The 27,489-nt window shown below is 51.6% G+C and overlaps 13 protein-coding genes across 13 annotated transcripts; 7 read left to right on the top strand and 6 right to left on the bottom strand.

Moving 5' to 3' along the window:
• Window positions 1-346: 346 nt before the first annotated feature.
• Window positions 347-2,178, top strand: SEPMUDRAFT_144910 (uncharacterized protein; the record flags this gene model as incomplete). The annotated part of the gene is made up of 2 exons (XM_016903085.1): window positions 347-354; window positions 426-2,178. The coding sequence occupies 2 exons, from the start codon at window positions 347-349 to the stop codon at window positions 2,176-2,178; spliced, it is 1,761 nt and encodes a 586-aa protein (XP_016756369.1).
• On the bottom strand, window positions 452-4,143 carry SEPMUDRAFT_73717 (MFS myo-inositol transporter; the record flags this gene model as incomplete). Its single annotated transcript, XM_016910041.1, has 2 exons — window positions 452-3,151; window positions 3,199-4,143. The coding sequence occupies 2 exons, from the start codon at window positions 4,141-4,143 to the stop codon at window positions 2,483-2,485; spliced, it is 1,614 nt and encodes a 537-aa protein (XP_016756370.1). The 3' UTR covers window positions 452-2,482.
• A 504-nt stretch (window positions 4,144-4,647) lies between these two features.
• SEPMUDRAFT_151964 (21 kDa subunit of NADH dehydrogenase) lies at window positions 4,648-5,593 on the top strand. Its single transcript, XM_016907155.1, has 3 exons — window positions 4,648-4,743; window positions 4,826-5,334; window positions 5,400-5,593. The coding sequence occupies exons 1-3, from the start codon at window positions 4,684-4,686 to the stop codon at window positions 5,422-5,424; spliced, it is 594 nt and encodes a 197-aa protein (XP_016756371.1). The 5' UTR covers window positions 4,648-4,683; the 3' UTR covers window positions 5,425-5,593.
• A 324-nt stretch (window positions 5,594-5,917) lies between these two features.
• Window positions 5,918-6,773, top strand: SEPMUDRAFT_54249 (uncharacterized protein; the record flags this gene model as incomplete). Its single annotated transcript, XM_016909290.1, has 3 exons — window positions 5,918-6,146; window positions 6,217-6,419; window positions 6,483-6,773. The coding sequence occupies 3 exons, from the start codon at window positions 5,918-5,920 to the stop codon at window positions 6,771-6,773; spliced, it is 723 nt and encodes a 240-aa protein (XP_016756372.1).
• Window positions 6,774-8,655: 1,882 nt separating this feature from the next.
• Window positions 8,656-9,988, top strand: SEPMUDRAFT_151965 (NAD(P)-binding protein). The gene is made up of 3 exons (XM_016907156.1): window positions 8,656-8,840; window positions 8,968-9,668; window positions 9,757-9,988. Exons 1-3 carry the CDS (start codon window positions 8,747-8,749, stop codon window positions 9,865-9,867), a joined length of 906 nt encoding a protein of 301 aa, XP_016756373.1. The 5' UTR covers window positions 8,656-8,746; the 3' UTR covers window positions 9,868-9,988.
• Window positions 9,957-11,169, bottom strand: SEPMUDRAFT_151966 (NADH-quinone oxidoreductase). Its single transcript, XM_016907157.1, has 3 exons — window positions 11,010-11,169; window positions 10,703-10,931; window positions 9,957-10,609 (listed from the first exon to the last, which is right to left on the bottom strand). The coding sequence occupies exons 1-3, from the start codon at window positions 11,047-11,049 to the stop codon at window positions 10,159-10,161; spliced, it is 720 nt and encodes a 239-aa protein (XP_016756374.1). The 5' UTR covers window positions 11,050-11,169; the 3' UTR covers window positions 9,957-10,158.
• Window positions 11,170-11,444: 275 nt separating this feature from the next.
• Window positions 11,445-12,715, top strand: SEPMUDRAFT_166737 (Sedlin). The gene is made up of 2 exons (XM_016908253.1): window positions 11,445-11,832; window positions 11,936-12,715. Exons 1-2 carry the CDS (start codon window positions 11,467-11,469, stop codon window positions 12,113-12,115), a joined length of 546 nt encoding a protein of 181 aa, XP_016756375.1. The 5' UTR covers window positions 11,445-11,466; the 3' UTR covers window positions 12,116-12,715.
• A 2,328-nt stretch (window positions 12,716-15,043) lies between these two features.
• SEPMUDRAFT_128652 (uncharacterized protein) lies at window positions 15,044-15,800 on the top strand. The gene is made up of 3 exons (XM_016902227.1): window positions 15,044-15,357; window positions 15,452-15,522; window positions 15,664-15,800. Exon 1 carries the CDS (start codon window positions 15,091-15,093, stop codon window positions 15,337-15,339), a length of 249 nt encoding a protein of 82 aa, XP_016756376.1. The 5' UTR covers window positions 15,044-15,090; the 3' UTR covers window positions 15,340-15,357; window positions 15,452-15,522; window positions 15,664-15,800.
• An 817-nt stretch (window positions 15,801-16,617) lies between these two features.
• Window positions 16,618-19,347, bottom strand: SEPMUDRAFT_93725 (uncharacterized protein). The gene is made up of 3 exons (XM_016910624.1): window positions 17,720-19,347; window positions 17,239-17,281; window positions 16,618-16,989 (listed from the first exon to the last, which is right to left on the bottom strand). Exons 1-3 carry the CDS (start codon window positions 18,697-18,699, stop codon window positions 16,726-16,728), a joined length of 1,287 nt encoding a protein of 428 aa, XP_016756377.1. The 5' UTR covers window positions 18,700-19,347; the 3' UTR covers window positions 16,618-16,725.
• Window positions 19,348-19,816: 469 nt separating this feature from the next.
• On the bottom strand, window positions 19,817-22,620 carry SEPMUDRAFT_151968 (sphingolipid delta4-desaturase). The gene is made up of 3 exons (XM_016907158.1): window positions 22,322-22,620; window positions 20,452-22,246; window positions 19,817-20,339 (listed from the first exon to the last, which is right to left on the bottom strand). Exons 1-2 carry the CDS (start codon window positions 22,529-22,531, stop codon window positions 21,263-21,265), a joined length of 1,194 nt encoding a protein of 397 aa, XP_016756378.1. The 5' UTR covers window positions 22,532-22,620; the 3' UTR covers window positions 19,817-20,339; window positions 20,452-21,262.
• On the top strand, window positions 19,891-20,764 carry SEPMUDRAFT_14511 (uncharacterized protein; the record flags this gene model as incomplete). Its single annotated transcript, XM_016903091.1, has 2 exons — window positions 19,891-20,339; window positions 20,452-20,764. Coding segments are annotated over 2 exons (762 nt in total), but the record flags the coding sequence as incomplete, so codon positions are not given.
• A 1,487-nt stretch (window positions 22,621-24,107) lies between the features above and the next one.
• Window positions 24,108-24,380, bottom strand: SEPMUDRAFT_53612 (uncharacterized protein; the record flags this gene model as incomplete). The annotated part of the gene is made up of 1 exon (XM_016909267.1): window positions 24,108-24,380. A coding segment is annotated over one exon (273 nt), but the record flags the coding sequence as incomplete, so codon positions are not given.
• Window positions 24,381-25,055: 675 nt separating this feature from the next.
• On the bottom strand, window positions 25,056-25,340 carry SEPMUDRAFT_53989 (uncharacterized protein; the record flags this gene model as incomplete). The annotated part of the gene is made up of 2 exons (XM_016909282.1): window positions 25,056-25,164; window positions 25,201-25,340. Coding segments are annotated over 2 exons (249 nt in total), but the record flags the coding sequence as incomplete, so codon positions are not given.
• Between the last annotated feature and the right edge of the window lie 2,149 nt (window positions 25,341-27,489).

Below are 27,489 nucleotides of genomic sequence, written 5' to 3' on the forward strand. Positions count from 1 at the left end.
CGGCCTATTGAGCTTCACACCCGGCGAACAAAGATGCGCCGGTGACTAGGAGGTACACGTTGCTCATTCTTCAGCCACAGAATCAGCCACAGCCACAGCGACAGCAGCAGCCACATACACCCTCGCCACACACGCGTCGGGACAGAGACGCGACTTCAACTCTGCACCAACATCCAACACCCACCACTCTCTCTAGGCGACAGCGACGACGACGAACCTTGCTGCCACCACCACCATCACCACCACCACCACCACCACCTCCACCTTCTCCCCCACTCCGCTCCGCCCTCATCACACAACACATACAATGCCCACCCCCTCACCGCTCGCTGCCAGATAGCTTACTATGCCTGCGTAAGTACCTCTACACTGCACCACATCCGCTCCCACCGCACTATTTCTTGCCCATGCTGACTCGCCCTCAGCCCAGGCGACCAACACCGCGACAACGCCAACACCGTCAACCCCTTCGTCAAATCCGAACCGCGCATTTCCGAATACACTGCCCAGGAGATTGCCACTCTGCAGAGCCGACTCGAAAAACAACTGGGCCCTGAATACATCTCTACGCGACCAGGTGCTGGGGGCGGAAAGGTGCACTACTTGGCGGCAGAAAAGGTCATCAATCTTGCCAATGAGGTCTTTGGCTTCAATGGCTGGAGCTCGTCCATTCAGAACGTCCAAATCGACTTTGTGGACGAGAACAGGGAGACGGGGCGGATCAACTTGGGCTTGTCCACCATTGTGCGAGTGACAGTAAAGGATGGCACATTCCACGAAGACATTGGCTACGGACATTGCGAGAATACCAAAGGCAAAGCTGCTGCATTCGAGAAGGCGAAAAAGGAAGCTGCGACCGACGCTATGAAGCGAGCACTGCGGAACTTTGGCAACGTGCTCGGCAACTGCTTATACGACAAGGAATACCTGCAGAAAATCACCAAAGTCAAGGTTGCACCCTCGAAATGGACCACCGACAATCTACATCGACACCCAGACTACGCAGTCGTGAAGAAGGAACCGACAATACAGGCGGCGCCAACGCCAGGGAGGGATAATGGCTCTCGCAGGAACACGAGCTTGCAGTCCGCACATTCTGCTGGCTCGGGAGAGTTTGACGATGATTTTGGGGAGACTGCCGAGTTTGATGAGACTGATTTCAGCCATCCCGATGAAGTGAGGCTGGACGACTCCGAAATCAGCAATGGTCCGCCCGCGCATGTGCAACGAGCCATAGGTCCGCAACAGAATGGGCAGCGACAGGCCATGTCCAGAACGCACTCCATGCCCACGATACCACCGCCGAACATTCAGCCACCAGCTCCAGTCACGAGAATGCAGGCTCCGCCAAAGCCGCAAGCCGTACAGCGACAGCCACAGAATGCAGCACAATCAGCGCAGCGAATGGTACCGCCGCAAACGCCAGGGAACCAACAACGAGCACAGGCGCAACCGCAACCACAGCCGCAACCGCAGCCCCAACCGCAGCAGACGACGAATAAGAACGCTCAACAGAATCCAGATGGCGTCCGGTCGAATTCCTCATCGGGAAGTACTCTGGAGTCGCCAACAGCGCACGCCCAGCAACGGCCACATCATCCCGCCAATGTCCAAGCACAGGTCGACGAGCCCAGTATGCCCCCACCAGGGGCTGCTGTAGGTTTCATGTCCGGGCGCGCACTCGCGAAGCCCGATGCAAATCCAGCGTTCAATCCACACGCCGAGAGTCCATCCATACGACGAACGCAGGGTGTCAATCCTCGCGTGTCAGCTCCCATCAGACGCGAACAACTTGCAGCAGGACAGCCTTTGACAGGTCAGCAGCCAGCGGCGCAGGCGACGGCAGGTGGCGCGGGAGGCTTCAAGCCCGTTAGCGTGGGCGCAGGCAACATCGTGGGTGGTGCATCACGGCCGACTGCGACCAATTACATTAATCCCGCCGCCGATACGAGTCGAAAGATTGGCATGCCACTAGCAGGTGGAGGCTTTCGGAACAGTAATGGCTATAAGCCACCCGGTGCAGCAACGAAGAGACCTGCCATGTCGGATGTCACCAACACGTACGGTGGGGATGGAGCGAGCGATGGTGTGGGCGAAGTGAAGAAAGCCAAGGTGGAAAAGGGTACGAGCACCGAGAATGCTGCGCCTGATACTGGACAGAATCCAGCCACCACGTGAGTGCGCTTCGTCCGTTATCCCGAGATGACGAATAGATCTTGTCAAGACGACCACGGCAGACTGCGGACTGCTTTGCTTTTTCCAATGAGCGCGGAGTTTGGAAGGAGGGAAATGTATCTGTTTGGTTCGAGAATCGCCATGCCGATGTATTTATTCACATTTAGATGTGACCGCAAGCATCTTGCATGACACTTGATTGTCCCCATTCCACGTTGGTGCGCACGAGATGATCATGTGCGACATGTCCTTGATTCATGACATTGGAGATGTATGTGTGAGTGTGTAAACGGGAGCCTCGCACCGTTCAACCTCCATGTTCACGCTCCCAGGCTTCCCGTTGCCGCTCTCGAAAGCCGTGTATACTTTCAGTGACACCCCAGCCATCTCGCAAGATTTCACCAATGCCTTCGAGCTCCAAGCCCGCCGTCTCGGGATAGATGGTCCAGATGGTCGCCCATCCCAGCACAGAAATGATAGCATACAGCGTGAACGTCGTACTCGCCCCCAAAATGTTCATCATGGGCAGAAATGTCATGCCAATCACAAAGTTGCTGCTCCAATTCGTAGTGGTGGCAAGGCCAGAGCCGAGGGATCGTACACGCAGCGGGAATAATTCGGATTGCTGCCAAGGCACCGTTCCAAGGCCCGAGGCGTACGCGGCCACGTACAGAATCAGACTGAGCAGGAGAACGATTGACCAAGTTCCACTGGCATTACGCATACCATCTGGGTTAGAGGTCAGGTGTGATTGGCTGGGTGGAATGAACATGAATGCGACGCTACACGCCAGCAGACCCAGGACCATGAAGGGAATGGTCCGCAGGAGCATCTTGCGTCGACCCACGCTATCGATAAGGGCGAAGGCGACGAGAGTGAAGACAAAGTTGGTCAGTGCGATGGACAGGGAGGTGCCTATGGGTGATGTGAAGCCGACCAGGCTGAAGATAGTAGCGGAAAAATACATCAACGAGTTCTATAGCACGTCAGCCACGGCCAGGATCGGGTTCGGTCAGCACATACAAAGCCACACAGTTGTTGCAAACCTTGGAGCATGCAGGCGATAGTCAAGGCTCTGCGATTTGCAGGAGTAGCAAAGAGCTCTTTGGAAGCATTTCGGAAGCCAGAAGTGCCATCGCTGCTTGTACTCACGCCTTGCAGAGTCTTGTCTTCTTCCAGTATCTCTGCGTGAATACCCGCGAGGACATAGTCGACCATGGAGTCTCGTTCACTCGATGCCAGGGTCGCGTACACGGCTTGCAGGACAGCACGTGCCCGTTCCTGTTGCCCCGTCTGGAGCAGCCATCTCGGGGTCTCTGGCATCCACAACAAGAGAGCGAGTTGCAACAGAGCGGGCACTGCTCCCACACCCACCATATACCTCCATCCATGAGGCAGTGCTGCGAAGGCCCAGCCGATCAAGTAGGCCACGACCTGTCCACCGGTGATGAATAGGGACTGGATGGTGACCAGTCGACCTCGAAGCTCAGCAGGAGCGAGCTCGGTGATGTACAGCGGCACAGCACCACTTGCCACGCCGACAGCAGCGCCGACCAAGGCTCGGCCAGCAGCCATAATCCAGACATAATTAGCCCCGGCCTGGATAACGGCTCCTAGAGCGAACAGCATGGCCGGGACCACAATGACGGATTTCCTGCCATACCGATCGGCGAAGAAGCCAGTAGTGGGAGCGGAGAGCAAGGCGAATAACGAAGTAATGGCGGTCACGATGCTCTTGTCGGACGTCGTCAAGGGACGATTGGAGAGATCGGAGCCGAGGGAGACCAAGGTAGAGCTGATGACACCCGTGTCGAAGCCAAAGAGTAGTCCTGAGATGCCGGCGGAAAGGGTGAGGAAGCGGATAACGGGGCCGGCGGAGCGAACAGAAAGCTGAGCGGGCCGGCGAGGAGGAGGAGGAGGAGAGGAGGCGGCGGTGATGGTGGCGGTGTCATCGTCGTCGGCCACCATCAAGGGCTGGTGAGCGTACGAGTCCGCATCCTCGCGCGGCATGTTGGAATTCTTGGATCATGTGAGGGACATGTTCATGGAGTTGTCCGAGTACCTATGGTATAGGTGGTGGAGAGGAGAGGAGAGGAGAGGAGAGGAGAGGAAAGTAGAAGAGAAGGGATGGAAGCCTGATTGCCTGACTGCCTGATTGCCTGACATTCGGCAAGACTTGCCACCAACGACAGTAGAGAGTCACGTGCATGCATTGTATACCTACCTACCTACCTACCTATACCTGAGTGAGTGTACCTAGAGGTAAGGTAGTAGAAGATGTACAGACCTTCAATAAGGAATCTTGTCGTCGCCTGAGGTGTCAGCGGTCTTATTGGATGTGAAGAAAGAAGGAATGGTGCCTCAGGCCTGGAAGAAGACCTGATAGTAGGTGGAGTAGCAAGTCTAGCCGAGTCTTGATACAACCTCGAACCTCTTACCACCTACCTCTACCTCTACTCCTCTACCTATCGGTACACTCTACTCGCATTCACACTCACAACAGGCACAATGGCCACCGCCGTCTCCAAAAAGGCCATTTCCAAGGCTGCAAAGGCCACACAGCTCAATGTGCGACTCAACCCTCACCCCAGCCCTCCCTCTCTCGCTCCATGCGCCGCGCCCACCACCACCATTACTGACGAGCAGATAGAAATACACCGTCCAACCGCAAGGCTTTTGGGGCCGGATACACCGATTCTTCGCCCTCGACCCAGGCCGATCGTCGGGTGTGCCTCTAAACCCTCACTTTCGCAATCCTCCTCCCGCCGCAAACGACCCGACCGAGTACATTGATCCTGTGACCTCGCCTGCAGGAGACATTGCCGAGAATCCATACTGGAAGCGCGACGTACGAAGATCGTATCCCCGGCTATCGACCGTGACGCAGTCAGATGTGGTGGGCCTGTTGACTGTGGGCTCTGCTGCTGCGCCCAAGGAGACGCTGAAGCTGGGAGATGCGGGCAAGACGCAGCTGGTAGAGGTGAAGGAGGAGGGTGAGAAGGGCTTGAGCACGTACTTTGAGAAGAATAAGCAGGTCTTCAGCAACGTACTGGGACCCAATGGACTGCCGCCGCTCCCCACGAGCATGCACCGGGGCACGCACGCCAAGACGGGCGCCTACGCCTTGATCAAGGACACGGAGCAGACATATGGACCCGAGTATGTATCTGTCGGGCATGTGATACAGGGAATAGGACTCCAGTGCTAACTCGGTCTTTTCGCAGATATCCATGTCGGACCTTTGTATAGGTGCAGTGCAGTGCAGTGGAGTTACAGTGCAGTATGGCGTAGAAGGGAGATAGGTGGGTAAGTGAGTGAGTGAGTGAGTGAGCGAGCAGCGGCAATGGTGAATGAATGTACGTACAAGACCTACGGACATTCACATACATACCTACAATGGAAGGATTGGAACATATACACCACCTTTTCCCATGTGTCTGCCACTCGCCCATACCATACTGAGCTTCTCGTGGACGGGACGGGACGGTGAGTACCTGTACCGACTTGTATTTACCTCAGCAGGCAGTCGTCCCTTCCTCTTGTGTTGCCGTCGACGCGAGATGAGAACGCGAACGGGAACGGGAAGTCGACGGGTCGCATTTGGCGCGGCAGCCCACTTGGACTTTTTGACATTTGACCTCTTCACCTTCACCACCTTCACCTCCCTCCAGTCCCCCTCCAACACCTCATATCCTACCTACCTTACCTATCTAACCAACCAACTCTTCCACACCCGCCCGCAATGGCGCCCACGCGCACCAACAGCGATGACGACAACAGACACGCCGTCCCATCCTTAGAGGAAATCATCTTCAGCTGCGGCATCTGCCAGGCGACAGTGTCGGAGCTGTATCCTGCCCACGAGAACCACCCGGCTTCGCACGCCGCCGACGACGACGATGGCATGGGGATCAAGCTGTGGATTGGAAACTGTGTTCATGTCTTCTGCGGTCGCCATGTGGAAGGCGGCGGTCAGTTCACGCACAGGCTCGGCGGCATTAGGTTGCTCGTGCGCTCCCTGGCTAACGCATTCTCCTCTAGGTGTCCCTTTCCATTCGAGCAGCGATCCACCGCAGGCAGAATGCCCGGTGTGTGTGCGATCCGAGAACAACCACGACGTCCGGAATCTATATGGCATTCGAGGTTTGACGCAAGACAAAATGGATCCAGCAATCCCCAGCATCTACGTCAAGTGTCCGCCCGTCTCACTCGATGGCAACGATGCTGGTGTGGAAGCCTTACGCGTATGTCCTTCGAGCGAAACTGAACCATGTGGGCGGCGAGACCATCACTGACACCACACTTAGTTTCAGTACAGTCGTATGAAGTGCTACTCTCAAGACGTCTCCCGGCGCTGGAAGTCAGCAGATCGCAAGCGACGCGCCATGGAAAACGTTCTGCACAAAGAGCGTAAGCTTCATCGCCAGCTGGAGGCTGACTATCAGGAGTTGCAGAAGCAGAAAGAGGAGGCCGAGAAGAAACTACTCGGCTGGGAAGGCCGCAAGGGGCAGATCAAGCACTACATGGGCGCGGTCGCGGAAATGGCCGCTGATATTCAGGTTCGCTCTCCGTCTTTGCTGATTTCGAAAGCTCGCTAACAGCGATGCAGATCATGCGCAGAGAGCTGGTCAAGACTGGGTACAACGTGGAGATGAAGACCTACGGACTGTATGACATACCACCCGTGCGCGAGCAGCAACCTCCAGTATCACGTCCCGTCCGAGGCGACTCCTCAGCAACACTGGGTATGTGTATCCGTCAATTGCACCAGGGTAGAATGATGCTGACTTCCGCAGTCGACGAGAGGTATAACACATCTTCCTCCAAGCGCAAGCGTCCTGTCGAGGACGATCCGTTCCCCGAAAATGAGGAGATCGAGCAAGATCTTGCGCATGGAAAGGCTTCATATTTGCCGTCCCAGCCACTGCTACCTCCGAGACAATCTCAACCGATGCAACCTCCTGTGCCCCATCTCCAGCCTGTTTCTACCAGCCAGTCTCGACATTTCCCATCTCCGGCGAAGCAGCTGCAACCAGAGTCTCAGCCATCACGGCCGGTACAAACGTACGAAAGTCGAGACTGGCGGGCCTTTCAGCCTCGCGGGGGGGTTCGTAGGCACCAAGACTCATTGCCTGCGATACAATCCATGCGCCTGTCCAGCCCTGCGCGTCCGCGTCAGCCTCTTCAGAGATTCGCTGCATCACCCAACGTTCGAGCACAAATTGCCCCGCAGCAGAGGTTTCAGGAGCCCCGAATAGAAGAACAGCTATATGTTCGACCTCCGCCATTCCCGCCTGCCGGCATGTACTCCCGGACTCCCGCTTCACACCGTGACGATGGACGTCCACAACAGAACGAATTCCACTTGGACCTTGCCCCAGGGGAGGACCAGCCGAGTCTTCTGGATCGTCATTATCCGCATGTCGAGGACGCCGAGATGTTCGAAGACATGCCTAAGCCGCAGCCACTTGCACTGCCACCATCAGCTAACCTATACGAACGAACATCGAACGTCCGTGACGCCTATTCGCGATCAGAGGCACCGACACGGCGTCAAGATCATGACCAGCCTGCTTCTTCTGTCATGAGCCCATTCTTTCGCGGCAGCGGAGGACCAGCTCGTCAGTATAGAATGCTGCCATCTTCCGCGATGATCTCCCAGCAGAGTCGCCGCGCGCATGTCGGACCTACTGCTGAATCTCCCACTCGTGCATACATGGCTCCACCACCAACTTCCACGATCGAACATGGCCTCACGCGTGGTCCATTATTGTCAAGCGACGCGCAACACAGCCCGGCTCACAGTCGACGACCTGCCCGAGTAGAGCCTCTATCGCGCCGTCTGAACGGCGGCGTACCACAGCGCGCAGTCTACCAGTCCACCTCAGGCTCCCAGCTCCAGCCACATCCCAGCTCCCGTCGAGTACTCGGGCGCATTACACTAGGCGATTATGCGATACAAGTAGCGCGTTACTCACAGGGCACATTCACACTACCGTCCGCGCCGAACAGCCAGCGAGGAAGGGATCCACAGGTCTCCCAGATCCGCGGCGTGCGAGGTGCTGGTCCGGCTACTTTGGTGTCAAATGGGATGCCGAACATGGCACGCCGCCGCCCTATGCGAGGGCCGCTGTATTCTCAAGCTCCCAACAGAATTGTTGTTCAACGGTGAGGTGTGTGTGTGTGGAGAGAGAGAGAGAGAGAGTCGTGACGACTTGCGGGTGGCCGCTGTAGCGTTTTGAAATTCTTGTCAGTCTTTGATTTCCTGTCACTCCTGATTGGAATTCTTGTACTTTTTCGTGTTGTATAGCGAAGAAAGTCGGTTGTCAGTCGTAAGGATGTATTCAACGAAGACTACATGTAGCTGACTTTGAATTATTTGATCATGCCAAGGCGAGGGGGAGGGGGGAGAGCAATGCCATCATGACCCGCAATCGACTCCACCTCTGTCTGCCACTTTCACTTACTTTCACGCACTGATTGAAGGGAAACAATCAATTCATCTCCATTCCTTCGTATTATACATTAACCCACCAGAACTTCACTTGTTTAACTCGACATCACATCCAGCATGTCTCGTCCCAGCAACACTCGTGGGGCTTCGACGACCAACATTCCGAGTGGCGGTTGGAGAGTGCTCGAAGGCAAGCTTGCCATTGTTACAGGTCAGCATCATCATCATTATCATCATCCTCCAATCAGTGGGAAAGGGGAGAGGGGGCGGTTGTTGAAAGGGGGGAGGGGGAAATGAATGATACACCAGACTTACTGTGTTCACCGCGACATTATTAGGCGCTTCCCGTGGTATCGGAGCAGCAGTATGCGAGAATCTGGCAGCCAAGGGGGCATCCCTCATTTTGAACTACACTTCGGACCAGAGCGCAGAGCGGACGGCAGAGCTGGCCAAGAAACTGCACGATGAGCACCAGGTCCAGACATTGTCCGTCCAAGCCGACATGGGCAATATCAATGGACCGGCACACATTGTCAACATGGCCAAGAACAACTTTGCGCACCCTCGCAGCGGCAAATTTCAGATTGATATTATCGTCAACAATGCCGGTATTGCCAGCAAGACCACCATTGAGCAATCCGAACCCGACGAGTTCGACCGGCTGTATCATGTCAACGTGCGAGGTCCCTTGCTGTTGATGAAGGCAGCCCTGCCCTACTTGCCACAAGACCGGAGCGGACGTGTGGTGAATCTGAGCAGTGTCAGCTCGAGTCTGGGCTTCGGGGGGGATTGTTTGTATGGAGGCACCAAGGCGGCATTGGAAGCCATGACGAGAACGTGGGCGCGCGAACTGAGCGAACGGGCGACGGTGAATGCGGTCAATCCGGGCCCGGTGGCGACGGACATGTATATGAGCACTTCGAAAGAGTTTCAGGCCAAGATGGCGGGCTGGACGAGAAATACACCCCTCGCTGCCATTCGACCCGACGTCGATCGTGAGGATCTGGTGGAGGGTGCTGAGCTGGCGGGAGGTCGACCGGTATGTGATGTGATGTGATGATATGTATTTGCCGGAAAAGTCTGTCAGTCGATGGGCTGCGAACATCAGATACTAACCAGTCTTTTAGGGCTATGACTATGAAGTTGCAGGAGTGGTGGCCATGTTGTGTACGCCCGACAGTGCGTGGTGTACCGGCAGCGTGGTCTGCGCCAATGGTGGTTTCAAATTCAGCTACTAAGCGGTAATACCAGGAGGTAATATATATATTCACCACTGGAGGAGCGAGCCATATAAAACAATACCGTCCCGGTATATCAACGATTGGTGGGCACACATATGACCGAAAACAACAATACAGCAAGCCACTCTGCAATATGTACACATCCTACAGTAGGTACAGTAGGTATTGTTTTGTGATGCTGTAGCTCGAGCTCTCTCTAGTAGCAGCTAGCACTTCCCGCTCCTCTCAACGCCCAAATACACAGTGTGTGAAATCACATGCCGACTCTCGTGCTCTGCCTGCCTTGCTCTACTTCCTGTACCACATTCTCGTAATCTTGGTATGTCTCATCTTCTTCTGCAACTGGAAGATGCCGTACATGAGCGCCTCACTCGTCGGTGGACACCCTGGAACATAGATATCCACCGGTACAATCCGGTCACAACCTCTCGTCACCGAGTACGAGTAATGGTAGTAGCCTCCACCATTGGCACACGAACCCATGGAAATCACCCATCGCGGATCAGGCATTTGATCGTAGACCTGGCGAAGGGCTGGCGCCATTTTGTTCGTCAGGGTTCCCGCAACAATCATCACATCGGACTGTCGTGGCGAGGCACGGAAAATGATGCCGAGGCGATCTTGGTCGTATCGGGGGGTAGACAAGTGCATCATCTCGACGGCGCAGCAGGCGAGACCGAAAGTGAGCGGCCAGAGGGAGCCTTGACGTGCCCAATTGGCCATGGCATCGAGCGTGGTGCTGTAATATCGCCATGTCAGCTTTTGTGTGTACGTCCATACGCATTCCCGAAAGAAACGCCACGCAGGAGGAGTTCATGATTGATGTCCTTACAGCGCATATTGTACCGCACTCTTGTTCCCTTCCTGACTGGCCAAAGGCACCTCTTGGTCCATCTTTTTGCTCAGCGCCTTCATGCTCGGTGGCGGGCCAGGATTGCCTTTGACATTTCCTGCGCCATATCCTCGTACGGGCGCCACTTCCTGTGCGGGCTTCTTCGTCGACTGTGAAATGGAGGCGGTGGCGACTTTAAAGGGCGTGAGGGCGGTTCTCGGCTGGGCAGCTAGAGGAGGGGAAAGGGTCAGTACTGTTGTTGTCATGTCCGTCGCGCGTGGTGGGTGTTAGGGACTCGAGAGCGTACCGCGCAGCGCCAAGGTGGCCTGGCGTGATGTCGCCAGCATTGTGGCGGGTTGTGGGAGGAGGAGTGGTGAGTGGCGGAGGAGTAGAGCGGAGCGGAGCGGTGAGTTGAGGAGAGAAGGGGAGAGGGAGGAGAGGAGAGTTGTGGACGGCGAGGTCAATGTGGTCGTGTCAGTGGAAGTGTCAGTGGCAATGGATTGAAGGAAGCGTCAGCGATTGAGGATAGAGCCGACTGGCTGAAAGGAACAGGTCTGTCGGTCTCGGAATTACCTTTCGCCGAGATTCACCTGGATATCTCCCCCAGACTCATTCACTTCACTTACTTTTCCCTTTCCCTTCTCCCTCCCCCTCCCCTTTCCCCTTTCCCCTTTCCCCTTTCCATCCTCACTTCATTCTTGTTTTCAACTGTATTCAACCACCGGAAACATCACAAGAAGAAGAACAAGAAGAAGAACAAGAAGATGGATCGCGCTCCCTCCATCGCAGCCATCGCCATCATGGGCCGCCACAACAACCCCCTTCATATCGCCCTCTTCCCAGCGACAGGCTCTACAGAATCCCAATATGCTGCTGAAAGAGACCAGCTCGAGTACCATATGATGCTCAACTCGTGTCTCGACATCTTCGAAGCCCGCATTCCTACCAAGGCGATTGGCCATGATTTCGGTCTGCTGCACGCTCTGGATGAGCGCATCGCCATGTATGGCTGGCTGCTCAACACTGGCGTCAAGTTGGTCATCGTGGTGGACATGGAGGGGAGACAGGCGCGGAATGCGGAGGAGGCCAAGCTGGGAATGCTGGGCCTGAGAGGAAGTGATTTGACGCCGGTACACTGGACTCTTTTTCTTTTCTTCTTCTTTTCTTTTTCCTTTCTTTTTCCTTTCTTTTTCCTCTGACCAGAAAATGGATACCTTCTAATGTGTTGAGCAGGCATTTCAAGCTCTCCAACAGGCGTACGTCAGTCTCCTGAGGAATCCCTTCTATGTGCCCGATGAACATGATCCAAAGACTGCCCAAGAAAAAGGCAATATGCAGATCAACAGTCCCAAGTTTCTCAAGGAGGTGGACCGGATTGGGAACGTCTGGAGTCCGGGAATCACTGCCATCTGATCAGTTCACATTCCTGACTCGACAATTCAAGCGGCCACTTCAGAATGCCTAATCCTGCTGCACTACAGAACGGGGTATTGCTTTCGTCTCCGGAGGTACATGCAGACGGTGTCCCAACATGCTCCAGCTGGTAAGAAAGGATGAGATATTCGGAAATCCTGTATGATTTTTCGATTCATCAACAAGTCAGATCCAGAACTCGGGCCAGATCCTCTTTGCGCACTGCCAGATTATTCTGCATCTGCGCTTCAGACCGGAAGAAGATGAAGATGAAGATGAAGATGGAGAAGAGGAAGAAGAAGAGGAAGAGGAAGAGGAAGAAAAAGAAGAAGACATACATGTGGTAGAGTGCCTATCAGATGTCTGTTGCTGGTCTCGAGCCACGATTCCATTTCGTATATACACATCTGCTGCCCGAGGATGCCGCCTCTTGCCATTGCGAATATGTGATATGATCTCCATAAGAGTCCGCATGCCCGCCGTCGTGGCCTGGCACCATGTGAATGCTTCGTTCAAGGGTGAGAAGCTGGATGGAATGCGAGCAAGTTGCAAGCAGGTAGGTCAGAAGTTCTCTCGACAGACATACTGTTCACATAAAATGCGACATATCCATTTTCCTGTTTCAAGTGAATCTGCCACCACCACCACTACCACCACAAGCCAAGACAAACAAGTATGAGCTGCGAGATGAAGAACTTGCGCTGCAAAGAGTCGCATCACTGTGATGGGGGCTTGGTCGTTTTCGAGACGACTACATGACATTATATACCTATATACATATACTCGGGGCTTTTTGAAGCAAGTTTACGTATGCATCGCCGTCTACGGTATATGTATATATATATTCATTACTTTTTCTTCTTCTCGTCAACACATTCATGGTTCCGCTGCACTACTGCACATCTGTCGAGTCGAACAGTGACATTACTTTCCATCGCACGACGACCACGTCACGGTGCTGAGAAAATGCGGCTCAGACCAAGTAGGATCCAGGCCGGATTGTAGTCCAGATAGGGGGAGGCAATGCTTCGGATCAAACGAATCGTCGACAATAGCCATTGCTGCCGCGCTCGTGGTATAAGCGGAAGAAGGAATATCTTCCATATCGGTCATATCCGGTGCAGCTCGATCGTCACTTGTAGTCGAAACGTGACTGAATGCTTCGTTGGTCTGAGAATAGTCACACGTCGTCCACCATGGCACGGCATCGGTACTTTCGCCATAACCACCATCACCACCACCACCACCACTCCAAATACCACCACATGGACGAGAAGCGGGATCAGGGGGAGCCTGGTAGCCGTGCGAGTTGGGTCCCTCCTCCAACAAAGCCTTGGAGAGGGCCGCCGCCGCCGAGTTTTGGTTAAAGGAAGCGAGTAACAGACCATTGGCGCTGCGTGCTACATGCACTGCATTGGCTGCCAGTGATGGGTCGTCGGTGGAACACGATGCGGTGAACTGGAGGACGATGGCTGCAAACGTCAAGGCATTCATCGAGAAGCCCGCAGCCTCGTGGAATTGGGATCGGCTATACAGCAACTCGACTACACGAACGGCGTGCGTTGCAGCATCGATACACGTTTCCCTGTAGCTCCTGGAGATGGGGTCGGATCCGGACGAGGCCAAAGTGTGAAGAAACGGCGAGTATACGAGGAGTTGCACGTAGTCGAAGGAGTACAGGAGTAACAGCTGGTCCCTACATGTTCGTCTGTTAGTCAGTCATTCATCACCACCACCACCACCACCACCACCACATGTGTTGTTGTAATCTTGTGGAAAGAGAAAAAAGAAAAAGGGGGGAAAAGGGAGTCAGTACGGACCGTGACATGTCGTCGACCAAAGGCAATGAAGCCAACTCTGCTGCCGCCCACGCTGCCAACCTGCTGTGGACTCGAGCCATAGAGTGGCTGCTGGGTGAAGCGTAGTCAGGGGCATGTTCTTCGGACTGAGACGTCGTCTTGTTGTTGCTCTCTTCTCCTTTTTCTTCATCTTCGCCGCCCGATAGAGTCTGCAAGCCCAAGCGTAAGATTTCCACCAGTTGAGCGTGTGCCTCGCAGACTTTCCAGGACGCCGGATCTGATCCGTCAGGGGAGGAGAGTCGTGGAAACGCAGGAGTTGTCTCCTGATGGTGGCCAATATCTGCCGCGGGCGGAGGCACTCCCACCATGGCGGAGATGTAGACTTGGAGAATGCGAATGCTCGACCACACTCGCTGTCGCCACGCATACTCGTCTTCGGACAGACCGTGAGCGGGTTTGTGCAAGTCCAGGTCGATAGCCGCGTTGCTCACGGCGCAGATGTATTCATGGGCCATAGTCGGGGCGGAGGCAGCCTGCAAGTAGAGTGTACAGCATAGAGCGGCTTGTAAAGTGGTCAAGCTGCGTCCACAGTTTGCCAGAGGCACCAACTCTCGCGCAGTGGCGAAATATCGTCGTCTGCAAAGGAAGTCATTAAGGGTGTTGGTGAACGAAACTGTGGATGGAGTGACTCACCCCTGGTTGTCATCAGCATTAGCAGCATCGCCATCATCGCCATCATCATCATTGTGAGAAGTGCTGGATCTGTCTGTGGCCACGTCGAAACGCCGTCCAAGGGCGAGAATGGCAAACAGCAATCCGAGGTCGTCGTCGTCGTCGTCGCCGCCGCCGCCACTCGATTGCTGTCCATTTATAGGAGAACCCGAGCCATACACTTTCAGGATGGCTTGATCGATATGGCCAGGAGACAAAAAGGGCCAGAGACGCAACGATTCGGCACATACCACCTCGGCCAACCGCATCGTTTCTGCTTGGTCGGGCAGGGAGCGGCGTGAATGGAGCGGCGAGGCCATCAGCGCCTGTTCCGAGCAGTCCAAGGCGTCAAAGAGCGAGGACGACATGCTTCGACTCATGATCAGACGGGGAGCACATAGTCGGCGCAAGACATCCAGTCCGAATGCTTTGTTGTTGTTGATGTTGTTGTTGTTGTTCCCAGATATGCCTGGGGAGGTGGTGGTGGTAGTGGTGGTAGTGGTGTTGGTGCAAGTTCCCTCGGGCGATCTGCTTTCGCCTACACCACTCGAAATAGAGGCTGAAGTCGAACTTGAAGTCGATCGTGAAGTTGCTGTGGTATCAGAATCGCAGAGAATTCCCGCTACCGCCATTGCCAGTCGCTCTTCGAGCTCTTTCACCCTCGCTTCCAGCATGGCAATGTATGCCGGCCCTTTGGATTGCTTCAACGGATGACCAAAGGAGCATTCCAACCTACCGCAGCGCCATCAGTATGCTGACTTGTTCTAACCAGTCGTCATCAATACCAAGAATGAACCAATACAGCAAGAGATCAATTCTCACGCACCCAATATTACGGCATGCCGCACATCCCAACTCCCCATCGCATCGCATCTTGCGCCTTCGACATTGATCGCACTACGGTACGCTCCAGTAAGCATGGCGAGAACTTTTTCTTCGTGTTGTTGTTTGGTGATGATGATGATGTTGTTGTTGTTGTTGTTTTTTCTTGTTGTCAAGATGGAGAGAGGTGATGGATTGATGCCTCCGGGGACGTACTGCTCGGGCGCTTCTTCGACGCTGAATCTTCGAAGTCATCATAATGGTCGTTCTGATATTAGGAGGTAGTGGTACTCATATGAGCAAGAGTAGTAGTTGTACTAGCAGGAAGTAGTAATACCAGTAGTCGGGTTGACGTGTCACAGTCGGTCAGTAGCTCCGAGTGTTCAGGGCCATCATCTCTCCTACATATGCGATCCATCTCGTCTTGAGGGTGCTGCCCGCCCCGCCCAGTACCCACCATTACCCGACCATACATAGGATAGGTAGTAGTTGATTTCGACGTGGGCCGCGTAAAACCACTTCCTAGCGTTGCTATCGCGCGATCGAATACGGCAGATAGAAGTCAAAAAGGAGCACTAGTGATGGCTAAATAGCCACCGCCAGGAGGTGTCTCCGTTGGACTACCTATTAGAAGCACAATAATAAAATATAGGTACGGTAGAGTCAGCACGCTTACTCCTGCTGGAACCAATCCATCGCCCCGTTCCCCCTTTTTAGCGCTAACACTAGCGCGCGCTAGTGCAGCCATAAGTGAAACCCTGAAGACGGGATCATCATCACCAGCCAGCGAGAAGAGAGAGACCTGATGACTACTATATCACTCCCACTCAGCCATGTTAGTACCTTTTACGATCGAGTTCCACTGAGACCACTGAGACCACTCCTCTTTTGTGATCCTCCCGGGGTATAGGAGAAGGAGAGAGGGAGAAAAGGAGAGAGAGTGAGTGAGTGAGTGAGTGAATCCAACGGACGTCGGACGGGAGACGGCGCTTGTTTCACCCGATCAGCCCGTGAAGATGTCGGTCCTCGGTACCACACAAACACCGTCTGCCCGTCTTTCCGTCCTCCCGCCCTTCCGCCCTTCCGCCTTCCCGTCTCCTCGTCTTCTTCACTTTCACGATAGACAGCAGAGTCTCATTATACCTCAGGTATGTACAGACAGTACACTTAGGAGGTACCTAGGTATGCGAAGTAAGCTATGTCATTCATTACACCAATCTTCACATCTATACAACAACAACAACAACAACAACAACAACACACGTCTCGATCTTGACACTACTGCTGATGCCGCCTCCTTTCATCCATTTGTTCATACCGACTCGCATGTCTCGCCATCCGTCGCACCTCATTCTCCACTCCCACTCGCTCGGCTTCACTCGCATCATGCCACAACATTGAAATCTGCTCCCACACTTGTTGCATCCGCTCGCGACCACAGCACTGATAAAAGGCCCTCACCGCCTCCATTGCCATGCTATACGATAATGCAACCCGCTTTTGCCCGGGAGGAGGCGCATATCTCGAGCCCGCACTCCCCTCCTCGGGACCCCCCTCGTCGGGGTCTGCTGCTTGCGTGCGGGACGAGGAGGAGGGGGAGGGGGAGGGCGACAACGAGGTGGCGGCAGCCGTTACCCGGGACACGAGACGAGGATCATCTCGGTGCATAGGGAACCGTTCGCGGCGCCAGATGGGATTAGAGTCAAAGCTGTCATCATCATCATCCTCATCCTCATCAACAACAACAGACCTGCCATTGGACCCCACCACGACTTTCGGAGTGCTATCGACTGCTTCCACAGGCTCGAACCGACGATGTGATGACTCGTCCAGCCTTTCAATATCTTCTGCTGCAACCACCTCTTCGATTGGAGTGCCTCCTTCGGGCAGCAGCGCCGCATCAGTCAGGTGGCGGAGCGACAGGCTATCGAGGAAGGACGAATGGCCCGTATCGCTGGTACGAATCTGTACCTGCCGAGCTCGGGACCGTGCAGAACTGCTCTCGCCAACCATCTCCGGCCTTGACGGAGGAGAAGTGTCTTCTACTTTTTCTTCTTCTTCTTCTCCTCCTCCTTCTCCTTCTGGGAGAAGTGCAGCGTTGGTCAAGTGCTGCAGTGAGACACTGTCCAGAAATGAAGGCAGAGCAGAGGTCGTGGCAGAAAGGGGCTTAGAGGCGGAAGGATGCATGTCTGGCATCTGCTCGTCGGGACTCGCTGTGCGCGCTTCTGTGGGAGTCTGTGCAATGTCATACTGGAGGCCTGCATGATGGGACAGCATCGCACCAAGCATGTCGTAATCCTCTGCCTGTTGCGGCTCCGATGCGGGTCTTCGCAGAATGGCCTCGGCATCGTCGCTTTCCAAGTCCCGGAGAATCATCTTCCAGCATCTCTCGAGTTGGGGATGGTTCCATCCGGACAATGCATAACCACCATGTAGCCGAAAGCCTCTGAGTATGTGCACGTAGGCAGCAGGGGGGACGCGAAGCCCTCGGATGCTCATCTCCTGCAAAATTTGCCACACTCGTTCGGCGTTTCCTGTCGTATTTCCGTGATACTGCAACAGAAAGGTGTAGGTTGTAGAGTCAGGGGCAATTGGAGTCTGCTGTTGGATTTGCTCGAGCCTTTCTTCCGACGAAAACGACGCGCCAAAGAAGGATGACTCGTGTCCTTCCTTCTCCGCTCGCAGGCGCTGTGCAGCCGCGTTCAGCTCCGCTTGAAGCTGTTTGCGGTCTTGCCAGTCCACTGGGCTCGGGACACTGATCTTCTCCGCGGCCAAGCGCTTCATCCGGAGAAGCACTTGCTCCGCTGCAGCGACCTCACCAGCTCGAAGAAGGGAGAGGATGACAGCGTTCATGACGCCGGTGTCCACAATCTCTCCCGCTGCGACAAACTCCCGGAATGCTCGTCTCACATCGTCGCCGTTTCTTTTCATGCCAGCATAGTAGATGAGGCTGCCGCGGAAGTAGCGATCCAGTGGCATCTTTCTCGTCCGGATCTCCTTGTAGAGGGTGTCTGCAAGCGCAAATCGGCCCGCCTTGACAGCAACATCGAACAGTACGTTCAGTGTGACATGATCTGCGCTATGCCCTGCCTCTTCCATCCGCGTCCATGTCTCAATTGCGCCTTTGACCTCGGCATCAGTCACATGCTTCGTCCATCGTCCCGCAAACGAAACGGCTGTAGTCCAGATGTGATCATCTATGGGCACTCGTTGCGCGATGCAGTCGTTCAGAAGTTGAAAGTAGCGTATCATCGCATTTGGTTCATACCAATGCTCCACAAAGCCCAGATGGAGCAAAAGTCGGCGGAGATCGGCGTCGGAAAGAAATCGAGGACGTGGAGCGAAAAGGCGTCCATACAGGTCCCACAACTGATCGAGCGAGACCCTACCCAGGGCAGAGACCTTGATGAGGTGTCGGAGTTCCTTTACAATCGCCGCTTGTCCTCCCTTCCTGGGGGGCAGAACGGTTCTTTTAGAAGACGGAGGTGTTAGTCGGTTTTGCTGCTCTTCTGCCTTTTCTTGCTCTGCAATAATGAAGAAGCGAGAAGCCAAGGGCGCATGTATCTTCTCTTCCTGATCGAGCTTGTCGCTAGAAACATGGTAGAAGTCGACTAGCCTGCGGTATTGCTCCCTCGTGATGCCCGGCGAGTCTGGGGTATCTGGAGGCACCGCTCCAGTCTGTCTTCTCCTGAAGGTAATGGCAGAGAAGCATCGTGCATGCGGTAACACGTGTCTGCTGGGACCGTCTCCAGTCCTGTGTCTTCTCCTGCACGTCCCTGCCACGACCAGGCCGCCGATTAAGATATGTCCTCCGGAGGTGAAGGTGGCATCACTCCTGCGCGACGCCCCTACCCTTCCATCATCATCATCACCATCATTGCGGGAGTGGTATCGTTTTTGTGCACCGTTTTCGCCGTGTCTTTCGACATGAGACGCGACATAACGCACCCATGGCCGAGTCTGTCGGTGTAAAGATGCTATCGGGGAGAGAAACGCGGTAGGAGGAGGAGGAGGAGGAGGAGGAGGAATGGTAGCTGTTATAGTTGCGGCTGCTGGCAATGGTCGCAGTCGAGGAACGATTCGGGACATGAAGAGCGCAACATGGTGGCAGCAATTCCATCAGCTCCGGCAACGCATTGTCTGATCAGTCGCAGTAACGGAAGGACGAAGCGGTGAAGGTGATGGGAAGTGAGGGAGTAAGGGAGTGTGTGTGTGTGAATATGAGAGAGAGAGAGGTTCTGTCCTGAGAAACGCCAAGACAGAGACACTCCCGCACTCCCGCATCTCTCCTCCGCACGCCGCACGCTCCGTCACCTACTTACACTACTTGGTACTATCTATTGACCGTACCTATATACCTCCGCCTACCACCACGCTCCGAGAGCACCTTCACTCACTTGTATATACTAAAAGGTACATGTAGTGTCGCAGACATCAAACAACATGGGTCGCTACTCCTTTGCGGCGCAAAATGTGCACAAACGAGCCACACAACTCCTCCATGCATCTCGCATTCCCGCTCCGCCGCCGTGGTACTATCCGATCACCATCACACCTCCCGCAACGAGATTGACACGACCTCCTCTCCAACGACCCAACACGCCTAGTCGAGCCTCCAAAAAGTCTTCGAGACTCTTCCAACCACTGAGTCTGAAGTACGCTGAAGACCAGCTGCGGTGGGAGTACTACAACGACCACCCATGGGAGCTTGCGCGGCCGCGAGTGGTGCTCGAAAATGATGGACGAGATCGGGAGCGATACGACTGGAGTGTGCCGCTGGACTACTCGCTGAGACGGCCTAAAACTGACACGCGAGACGAATTTGGGAGAGATCATGTAGAGTGGGAAGAGGTGATGGAGGTGCAAGGGAATCGACCGATCAATGGTGAAGCGTGCGTATTCTATCTCCCTTTTCCTTTTTTTGGTTTATTTTCTTCCTTTTTCCTCTCCGGCAGACCTCTCCAGCAGAGTGTACGAGATGGTGCTGACGCATGGATTGCATAGGGTGATACAACGCTGGCAATGGCTCCTGCAACACACAGCGATGAGTAATGCCGCCGCGTATGATATGGCGCGAAAAGAACTGTATCGGTTCCGACATCAGAAAGAGGTTGAGGCACGGGTTGCGCGGGAAGAGTCTCTAGCTGTGGGCGCCTACTTTGGTCTGGGACCTCTAGAAGTGGGAGAACAACTGGAGGACAAGGCGTATGAGAACTGGAAGGAGTGGGCCGTCAAAGAGACATTGGCCATGAGAGCACTCGGAGACAGTTCGTATACGGGCACCGAGGACGGGGCGGAATTGGCCGTAAACGAGCCCAACTCGGTGGGCGGGGCCGGATTGCAGGAGCTGGCGGCGAATGTGCCCGGGAGTCAAGCTGGGCGGACGGCGCAGGGTGGCGCTGCTGTGACGGTGTGAGGTGAAGAAACATACTCGCTGCTCAGTGCAAGTTGTTATATGGCTGTGCGTTGGCACGAGAAGCGTCAGGAGGAGGACGAGGAGGAACAGGGAAGTGCAGAACAGGCAAGGAGGAGAAGGCGTCTATGAGAAGCCGCGCTTCCACCTAACTCCTCTCCTATTACGCCTGCCACCCTGAAATCGTCGGATCGCCCTCGGGTTGTCAGCCTGTCATCTCACTCGGAATTGAGTACAGCAAGCGGCAGCTCATCACGGCGAAGGGGACCTCAAAGCTACCGTAGGGATGAAGCAGGTCAAGAGTAGTCAAGAGCCTCAGATGCCAGCGGCGGCCTCGAGTGCTCGCATGTTTCCTGATGGGAAGTCTGCAATCAAATTGAGAATGTGAAATCCAGCATGTACCTATCGTGTCATCTCTACCGGTACAGGTAATCGATGGCCGCCATTAGCAGCTTCTGTGCCACCAACCTTGCGGCCACCTTCTTTTCTCTTCACTCTACACCACAGTCCCACCTCCTTGTCCATGATGAATTGCCAGATCACGCCTGACCAGCTGTAATGACAAGGCAGGTCCGAGTAGAATTCGTGCGCAATCTGGTTCAATTTCCAGAGTCTCGTCCATGGAATGGCGGGAAAGTCATGGTGTTCGTTGTGCAAACCAACATTGTACGTCACCAGGTTCAGGATACCGTAGTACGAGTACGTCTCGGCGGGCGGAGGCGCGAGCTTGGCTGCTTCGGAAGCACTGGCTTCTCGTGATCTCTGATGCTGAGAGAAGACGTAGTGCTCCGCGATGAAATGGCCGGCGCATGGATGTAGCGAGCCCGCCAGGAACGCGCTCATGATGAAGTATCCCAACGCTCTCCCTCCAAAGTTCTGTACAATCACGTAGTCAAACGCGAGCTGCACAGCCACATTAAAGGCGTGAATGGTGGTCAATGGCAGATTGTAAACCATCATTGGTCGCAAGGCATAGAACAGGATCTGAAAGGTTGCGAAGAAGGCCTTCCCAGCAACAGAGTCGAGAAACCAGGCTTCCAAGGCGGTGGGCAGATCCGTGTCCAGTCCATCGACACCCAATGACTTGTGGTGCGTCAAGTGATACGGCCGGAAGGAGGCCGAGTATGGTATGCCAATGGGCAAGTTGGCAACCACGGCGAACAAGCGATTGGCCAGAGGAGACTTGAAGGCCAGATTGTGCGAGATTTCATGGATTGCCAGAAACAGATTCTGTGTCGCCGTGGCGCCAATCACGTATGCCGTGAGCAGGAAGGTCCACGAGAGGACGGGTGTGTTGCGGAGCGCATACGCACAACCGATCTGGAGGCTGACGACGGCGAGAACGAGCGGAATTGTCCATGGCTCGGGTCCGCAGAGTTTGAGCACCTGTTCTTCCCGTCAGCACCACTGCCGACACGTCCCACGCCCCCTTTGCCCGATCATGGGACAGATGATGCACACCTCGGGATGGGCCTTGATGATGGCCTGTCGTCTCGTCCGGTGCGGCTCTTCGGTATATGTCCAAAAGAAGTCGTCGTGCGCCCCGGGGGGAGATGGTGTGGTGGAGGAGGAAGAAGAAGAAGAAGCAGCATGCTCTTTCTCAGCCCGTGGGCCATTTCTCCGGGCGACGTGCGGCTGCATGAGCGTGGCGGTAGTGACCGAGGACGGCATCGTGTGTAGGATTGATGTCTGGACGCGGGTGCAGCGAGGAGCAGAAGAAACAAATGTCGAAACACACGGACACCGAATGGCAGTGTGTTTTGTGCAGTGTAAGGTGGTGGGATGTAGAAAGTCAGGTACATCTAGGATGTAGCTCCAGATTCTCAAAAACCCTAAACCCCAAAGTCCCTGAATCCCACCGCCCCACTTTGTGGCGAGATGTGGCGCAGCTGTTGGAGCACGAAAGCCGTTTGTACTTCCGCTAGGCCGGTTAAGCGGGATTCATAATCATAGTGTACTCTTTCTTATTCGTAGTGTACTTCGGCCCGGTCTCGTGCCTGAGGCAACATATCTTGGCAATATTACCTTGTAATTTCAACTTCTCGTACAGAGTTTTCTATTCTTTGTTTACCTACCTATATATTTCTCTATACTGCTACGCGATTGTTTAATATACTACGTAATATAGAGAGTAATATACTGTAAGCTACGTACGTAGCTACAACCTAAGGTAGGGCCGTAGAGGCTAAAGAGATTAAAGAGATTAAAGAGATTAAAGAGAATAAAGAGAATAAAGAGAATAAAGAGAATAAGTATATTTTACGTTCTAAACAAGCGATCGATGCTCTATACAGCGTAGCGCAGTTTCCTTCTATTAACGACGACGACGATACCGACGACGACGACGATATACAAGACGAATCTTCTAGTAACGAGCGATATCGCTAGTATAACCGCGATCGATTCTAGTACCGCTATAGCGTAGATAGCGAATAGGTATACAAAGTAGGTATTACGCCTCGCTACAATTACGACCGTAGAGCTACTATATCTCTTGCAAACTATAGGCGCCGGTTCCGTAATAATATAGTATATAAGTTCCTCGAGAATACGTATAATAGCGGCGTCGAGCCTAAGCGCGCTCGTTCTATAGTATTTAAGGAATTCTATACTTATAATACTAAGGGCAATATACTTATTATAGAAGACCTATACAACGAATCAGCGCGTATAAGATATACCGATATACTTCTTAAGACACCGGTAGAAGTAGCATTCGAGATACTAGACGACAACTTCTATTATATATATAAAGCGGTAGCGGATTCGAGCCTTACTTACTTATTCTTTACGAGCCTAGAGATATACGATATTCTTAGAGACAACCCCTTCGTACTAGTTATAGACTGTATATACCGTACTATTAAGTACGGCCTTCCTCTGTTTGTAATTATAGTAGTTACTAGTCTTAGAATAACTATTCTAGTAGCTTACGTCTACCTCGAGAACGAGCGCTAGCCTATTAAAGATTATAAGCCGTAGTATTGATTAATCTATATAGGTCTGAACTAAACTATATATAGTTACAACTAGGGTACCGATATCGGTTATACTACCGTTAGATCTAGGTTCTTAATACTCCTACTTGACCGATTATCGGTTACTATAATAACTCCTTATAACTCCTACTTAACTCCTTATTTATCTAGTCCCCTCTTAAAAAACTCTACCTTTATAGTAGGAAAAGAGTAGCTAAGAGAATGCTAGTTACCAACGCGTTTCAATAACAATAACAGATCTATTAACTCTAACCTAATTCCTTCGGGACCTTTAATAATCTTCCTTCTATTATTCTAAAGATCCCTATTCCTCTTGCGTATCTTTTAAATATAGTCCTGTCTAGAGCCTTAGTAAATATATCGGAGGTATTAACGTGTCTAGGTATATGTACAAGCGCAATTGCCTTAGTTTTTACTAATTCGCGGGTAAAGTAGAACTGTACTCGAATATGCTTTGTCTTCTTATATATCTCCGGGTTATTAGCGATTCGGATATAGCTCTCGTTGTCGACCTTAATCCGGATAGTATCCTATAGTTAGTCGAAGTATTCTAGTATATATTTAATCTAGATAGCTTCCTTCGCTACGTAGTAGAGTACCGTATATTCCGCTTTAGCTATAGATATAGCGACCGTTATCTGTTTCTTATATCTCTAACTAACTATAGTTCCCCTAATTGTAAAGATATAACCTTTAATTGATTTTGAGTCCGACCGATCTCTAGCAAATTCTACGTTACTCTAACTAATAATATTAGTTGATTCTCCCGAGTATTCTAGTCTAGATTCTAAGGTCCCTAGGATATACCGTAGTATTCGTTTTATTTATTTATAGTGCTTCTTTAACGGGTTCGAGCAGTAACGGCTTGCTATTAATATACTAAATACTAGGTCTAGTCTTGTTCTAAGTATAGTATATATTAGGGATCTAACTATCGATTAGTACTCTAATCGGACGTTGTCGGGCGCTATATATCCTTCGGGCGTTGGTTCCTAGCGTTCTTTTAAGACGTACGGAGTAGTCGTCGGATTTCTATATATAAGGCTAAAGCGCTCTATTATCGCCTTTAGGTATACTGTTTATATTAGCCGAATCTTACCTTTTTCCTAATCTCTCTTAATTCTAACTCCTAGGAAGAACTTGTATTCCCCTATATCTTTTATCTTGAATCGCTCTAATAGCTTTTGCTTAACCTCTTAAATAAATTTTAAGTTAGGTCTAGTAATAAGTAAGTTATTAACGTATACTAGGATAAAGTAATTGTCTTTCTTGAAAACTACGGAGTCTAATAGATATAGAGAGAAGCTAAAATTACCGAGTGCCGCTATTAGCGTCTAGTACTATATTCGCGGAGCTTGCTTTAATCTATAGAGTACCTTTTTGAGTTTGTAGACCTTTCCTTTTACTTTAAATCCTAGCGGTAGGTTAACGTAGATTTCTATATCGATGTCGCTGTACAAGAACGTAGTTTTTATATCTATTTAATAGACGTACTAATTAAGCTTTGCTACTAGGGCAAAGAGAATTCGGTAGCTTAAGGCCTTAACAACTATAGTAAAGGTCTTAGAGTAATCAATCCCTTCTCTTTATTTGAATCCTCGTACGACCTATCGAGCCTTGAATCTCTCGATTTGACTATTAATTCTACGTTTAATCGTAAATACCTATTTACCGGACAGAGAGAGGAAGGTAATCGTACCTTCGTTAACAAGTATCTATATATTGTTGTTAATAAGTAACTAGTATTCGTTGTTAACCGCTTCTTACTAATGCTTTAAGTATAGTATGTCGAGAGCTTCTTCTAACGTCTTTAGCGTAATAGGATCTTGTTTAATAAATTAGGCTATTAGTACTATTGCGTCTAACTCCTCTATAGGTTCGTTCGTTATCGTTGTCTTTAAGTCGTCCTTAAGTTTAATCTCTAGGACTAGTTCTTACGTACTTCGTTTTGCTATATAGAAAATTGATACTAAGTCCTTATATGTTATTCTATTATAGGTAAAGTTGACTATCGGTGCTTTCTTATATTGACGTTAAGTCCCGAAATAGTAAATATCCTTTAACGGTTTGTTTTAAGGGATCTAGATCTATATAGGCGTTCCTTAGGGTTCTCCGGCTATTAGCATCGGTTGAATCGGATTCGCTAACGGAGGGTTACTAGGGTGTCTACGTTTCTTCTACTTGAATCGAGCAGCCGAGGCCTTAAGGTATTATAGGATGTTAGAGTAGTTGTCCGTTACGTTCGGTAGGACTTCTTCTAGCGCTAGCGGAGCTATGTCGTTTATACCTATACTTAGGAGTTAGATAGGTAATTCTAATATACTTCTGTCTAGACGTATGTCTTTATTAAATAAGACCTCCTTTGCCCGTTCTACTACTCTAGATATTAGGTCCTATAATCGGTATACGTAGTAACCTTCAAATCTAACTAGTACTCGAAGATATACCCGTTTGTCGTACTTCTTTCGAAACTTTCGTTTTAGTACTAGTTTGTAGGTACGGCATCTAACTCTCCTTATATAATCGAGTTCGGGGGTGTTTCTATAGAGTGCCTCGTATAGGGACTTGAAGTTTTTTAGAGATATCGTTAGTAAACGGTTGTTAAGGAAGATCGCTGCTTTTAATAGCTCTAGCTACAATTCGGGGATAAGTGCTCTATCCTATTTTATATACCTAACAATATTCTATAGTGTTTGATACTTCCTTTCTACGATACTATTTTGATCCGGCTAATATAGAGTAGAGCAGGTATAGTAGATTCTATAGTATATAGAACAGTTTACTATAATATCCGTAAACTCAGACCCTCTATCTACTCGGATCTCTCGAATTAGTACGTTAAATTAGGTAAGCATTCGTTGCTGGAAATTAGCGAAACAGCTATAGACCTTATTTGCCTACTTAGTCTTTAAGGTATACGCCTATAAATAGCAAGTATAGTCGTCTACAATAAGTAGGTAGAATCGTTTACCTGCCTTAGAGAGAGGCAGGGGGCTTCCTAAGTTAATATATACTCGCTATCCGGGCAATATTGCCTATATTGGTTTAGAGATCGGAAAGCGCTACATTGCCTTATTGTAATAGTAGGATTAATACGAGAAATCATAGTCGATATATTCAATTCCGAGGCGTTTAAGGTGTTCTCTAAGTACTCTACTACCGATATAACCTAACCTTTAGTACTATATATAGATAGGTAACTTTTGAACTATCCTGTTATTAAAGAATAATACAGTCTTATTTAGTAGTATTCCGTCCTTATATACTAAGGTAGACGTTTCTCCCGACTAGTACGTAAGGAACGACCTTAATAAGATATCTAGTTTCTAGAGGGATCCAAATTAGGTCCCTGTCGTAATAATAGCTCCCGATTTCCTATTATAAAAAGTATATATACCTTGAATTAACCGATACTCGGTATCGTTTTCATTAATCTTAGCTACCGAGAGTAGATTAATTAGCATTTAAGGAACGTGTGCGACCTTTGTAAGGACTATCTGTCGTAAGCTATTTAGATAATTAACGGTAAGGCGGAGTTTGCCTATTCTAACAATATAGAAACTAGTACTAGCTCTAGTAATATAAACTAGTTTAGATAACGTTTTATACTCCTCGAACTACGACCTCTTA

Source organism: Sphaerulina musiva (assembly GCF_000320565.1).
Source record: "Sphaerulina musiva SO2202 unplaced genomic scaffold SEPMUscaffold_12, whole genome shotgun sequence".
NCBI lineage: Eukaryota > Fungi > Ascomycota > Dothideomycetes > Mycosphaerellales > Mycosphaerellaceae > Sphaerulina > Sphaerulina musiva.

What these genes read in the sequence shown, in the direction of transcription:
- SEPMUDRAFT_151966 (XM_016907157.1), bottom strand. Translation starts at nt 11,049, where the DNA reads ATGCTGGCGACATCACGCCAGGCCACCTTGGCGCTGCGCG. An exon ending in GGCCACCTTGGCGCTGCGCG is followed by an intron (nt 10,932 to 11,009) that starts GTACGCTCTCGA and finishes CCCCTCCTCTAG; the next exon opens with CTGCCCAGCCGAGAACCGCC. An exon ending in AGTGCGGTACAATATGCGCT is followed by an intron (nt 10,610 to 10,702) that starts GTAAGGACATCA and finishes GCGATATTACAG; the next exon opens with CACCACGCTCGATGCCATGG.
- SEPMUDRAFT_151965 (XM_016907156.1), top strand. Translation starts at nt 8,747, where the DNA reads ATGTCTCGTCCCAGCAACACTCGTGGGGCTTCGACGACCAACATTCCG. An exon ending in CAAGCTTGCCATTGTTACAG is followed by an intron (nt 8,841 to 8,967) that starts GTCAGCATCATC and finishes CGACATTATTAG; the next exon opens with GCGCTTCCCGTGGTATCGGA. An exon ending in AGCTGGCGGGAGGTCGACCG is followed by an intron (nt 9,669 to 9,756) that starts GTATGTGATGTG and finishes CCAGTCTTTTAG; the next exon opens with GGCTATGACTATGAAGTTGC.
- SEPMUDRAFT_128652 (XM_016902227.1), top strand. Translation starts at nt 15,091, where the DNA reads ATGCCTGGGGAGGTGGTGGTGGTAGTGGTGGTAGTGGTGTTGGTGCAA.
- SEPMUDRAFT_166737 (XM_016908253.1), top strand. Translation starts at nt 11,467, where the DNA reads ATGGATCGCGCTCCCTCCATCGCAGCCATCGCCATCATGGGCCGCCAC. An exon ending in GAGGAAGTGATTTGACGCCG is followed by an intron (nt 11,833 to 11,935) that starts GTACACTGGACT and finishes TGTGTTGAGCAG; the next exon opens with GCATTTCAAGCTCTCCAACA.
- SEPMUDRAFT_93725 (XM_016910624.1), bottom strand. Translation starts at nt 18,699, where the DNA reads ATGATACGCTACTTTCAACTTCTGAACGACTGCATCGCGCAACGAGTG. An exon ending in GACATGCTTGGTGCGATGCT is followed by an intron (nt 17,282 to 17,719) that starts GTCCCATCATGC and finishes AGATATTGAAAG; the next exon opens with GCTGGACGAGTCATCACATC. An exon ending in GGTTCGAGCCTGTGGAAGCA is followed by an intron (nt 16,990 to 17,238) that starts GTCGATAGCACT and finishes GGGGGTCCCGAG; the next exon opens with GAGGGGAGTGCGGGCTCGAG.
- SEPMUDRAFT_151968 (XM_016907158.1), bottom strand. Translation starts at nt 22,531, where the DNA reads ATGCCGTCCTCGGTCACTACCGCCACGCTCATGCAGCCGCACGTCGCC. An exon ending in TCATCAAGGCCCATCCCGAG is followed by an intron (nt 22,247 to 22,321) that starts GTGTGCATCATC and finishes CGGGAAGAACAG; the next exon opens with GTGCTCAAACTCTGCGGACC.
- SEPMUDRAFT_151964 (XM_016907155.1), top strand. Translation starts at nt 4,684, where the DNA reads ATGGCCACCGCCGTCTCCAAAAAGGCCATTTCCAAGGCTGCAAAGGCC. An exon ending in CAAAGGCCACACAGCTCAAT is followed by an intron (nt 4,744 to 4,825) that starts GTGCGACTCAAC and finishes ACGAGCAGATAG; the next exon opens with AAATACACCGTCCAACCGCA. An exon ending in GAGCAGACATATGGACCCGA is followed by an intron (nt 5,335 to 5,399) that starts GTATGTATCTGT and finishes GTCTTTTCGCAG; the next exon opens with ATATCCATGTCGGACCTTTG.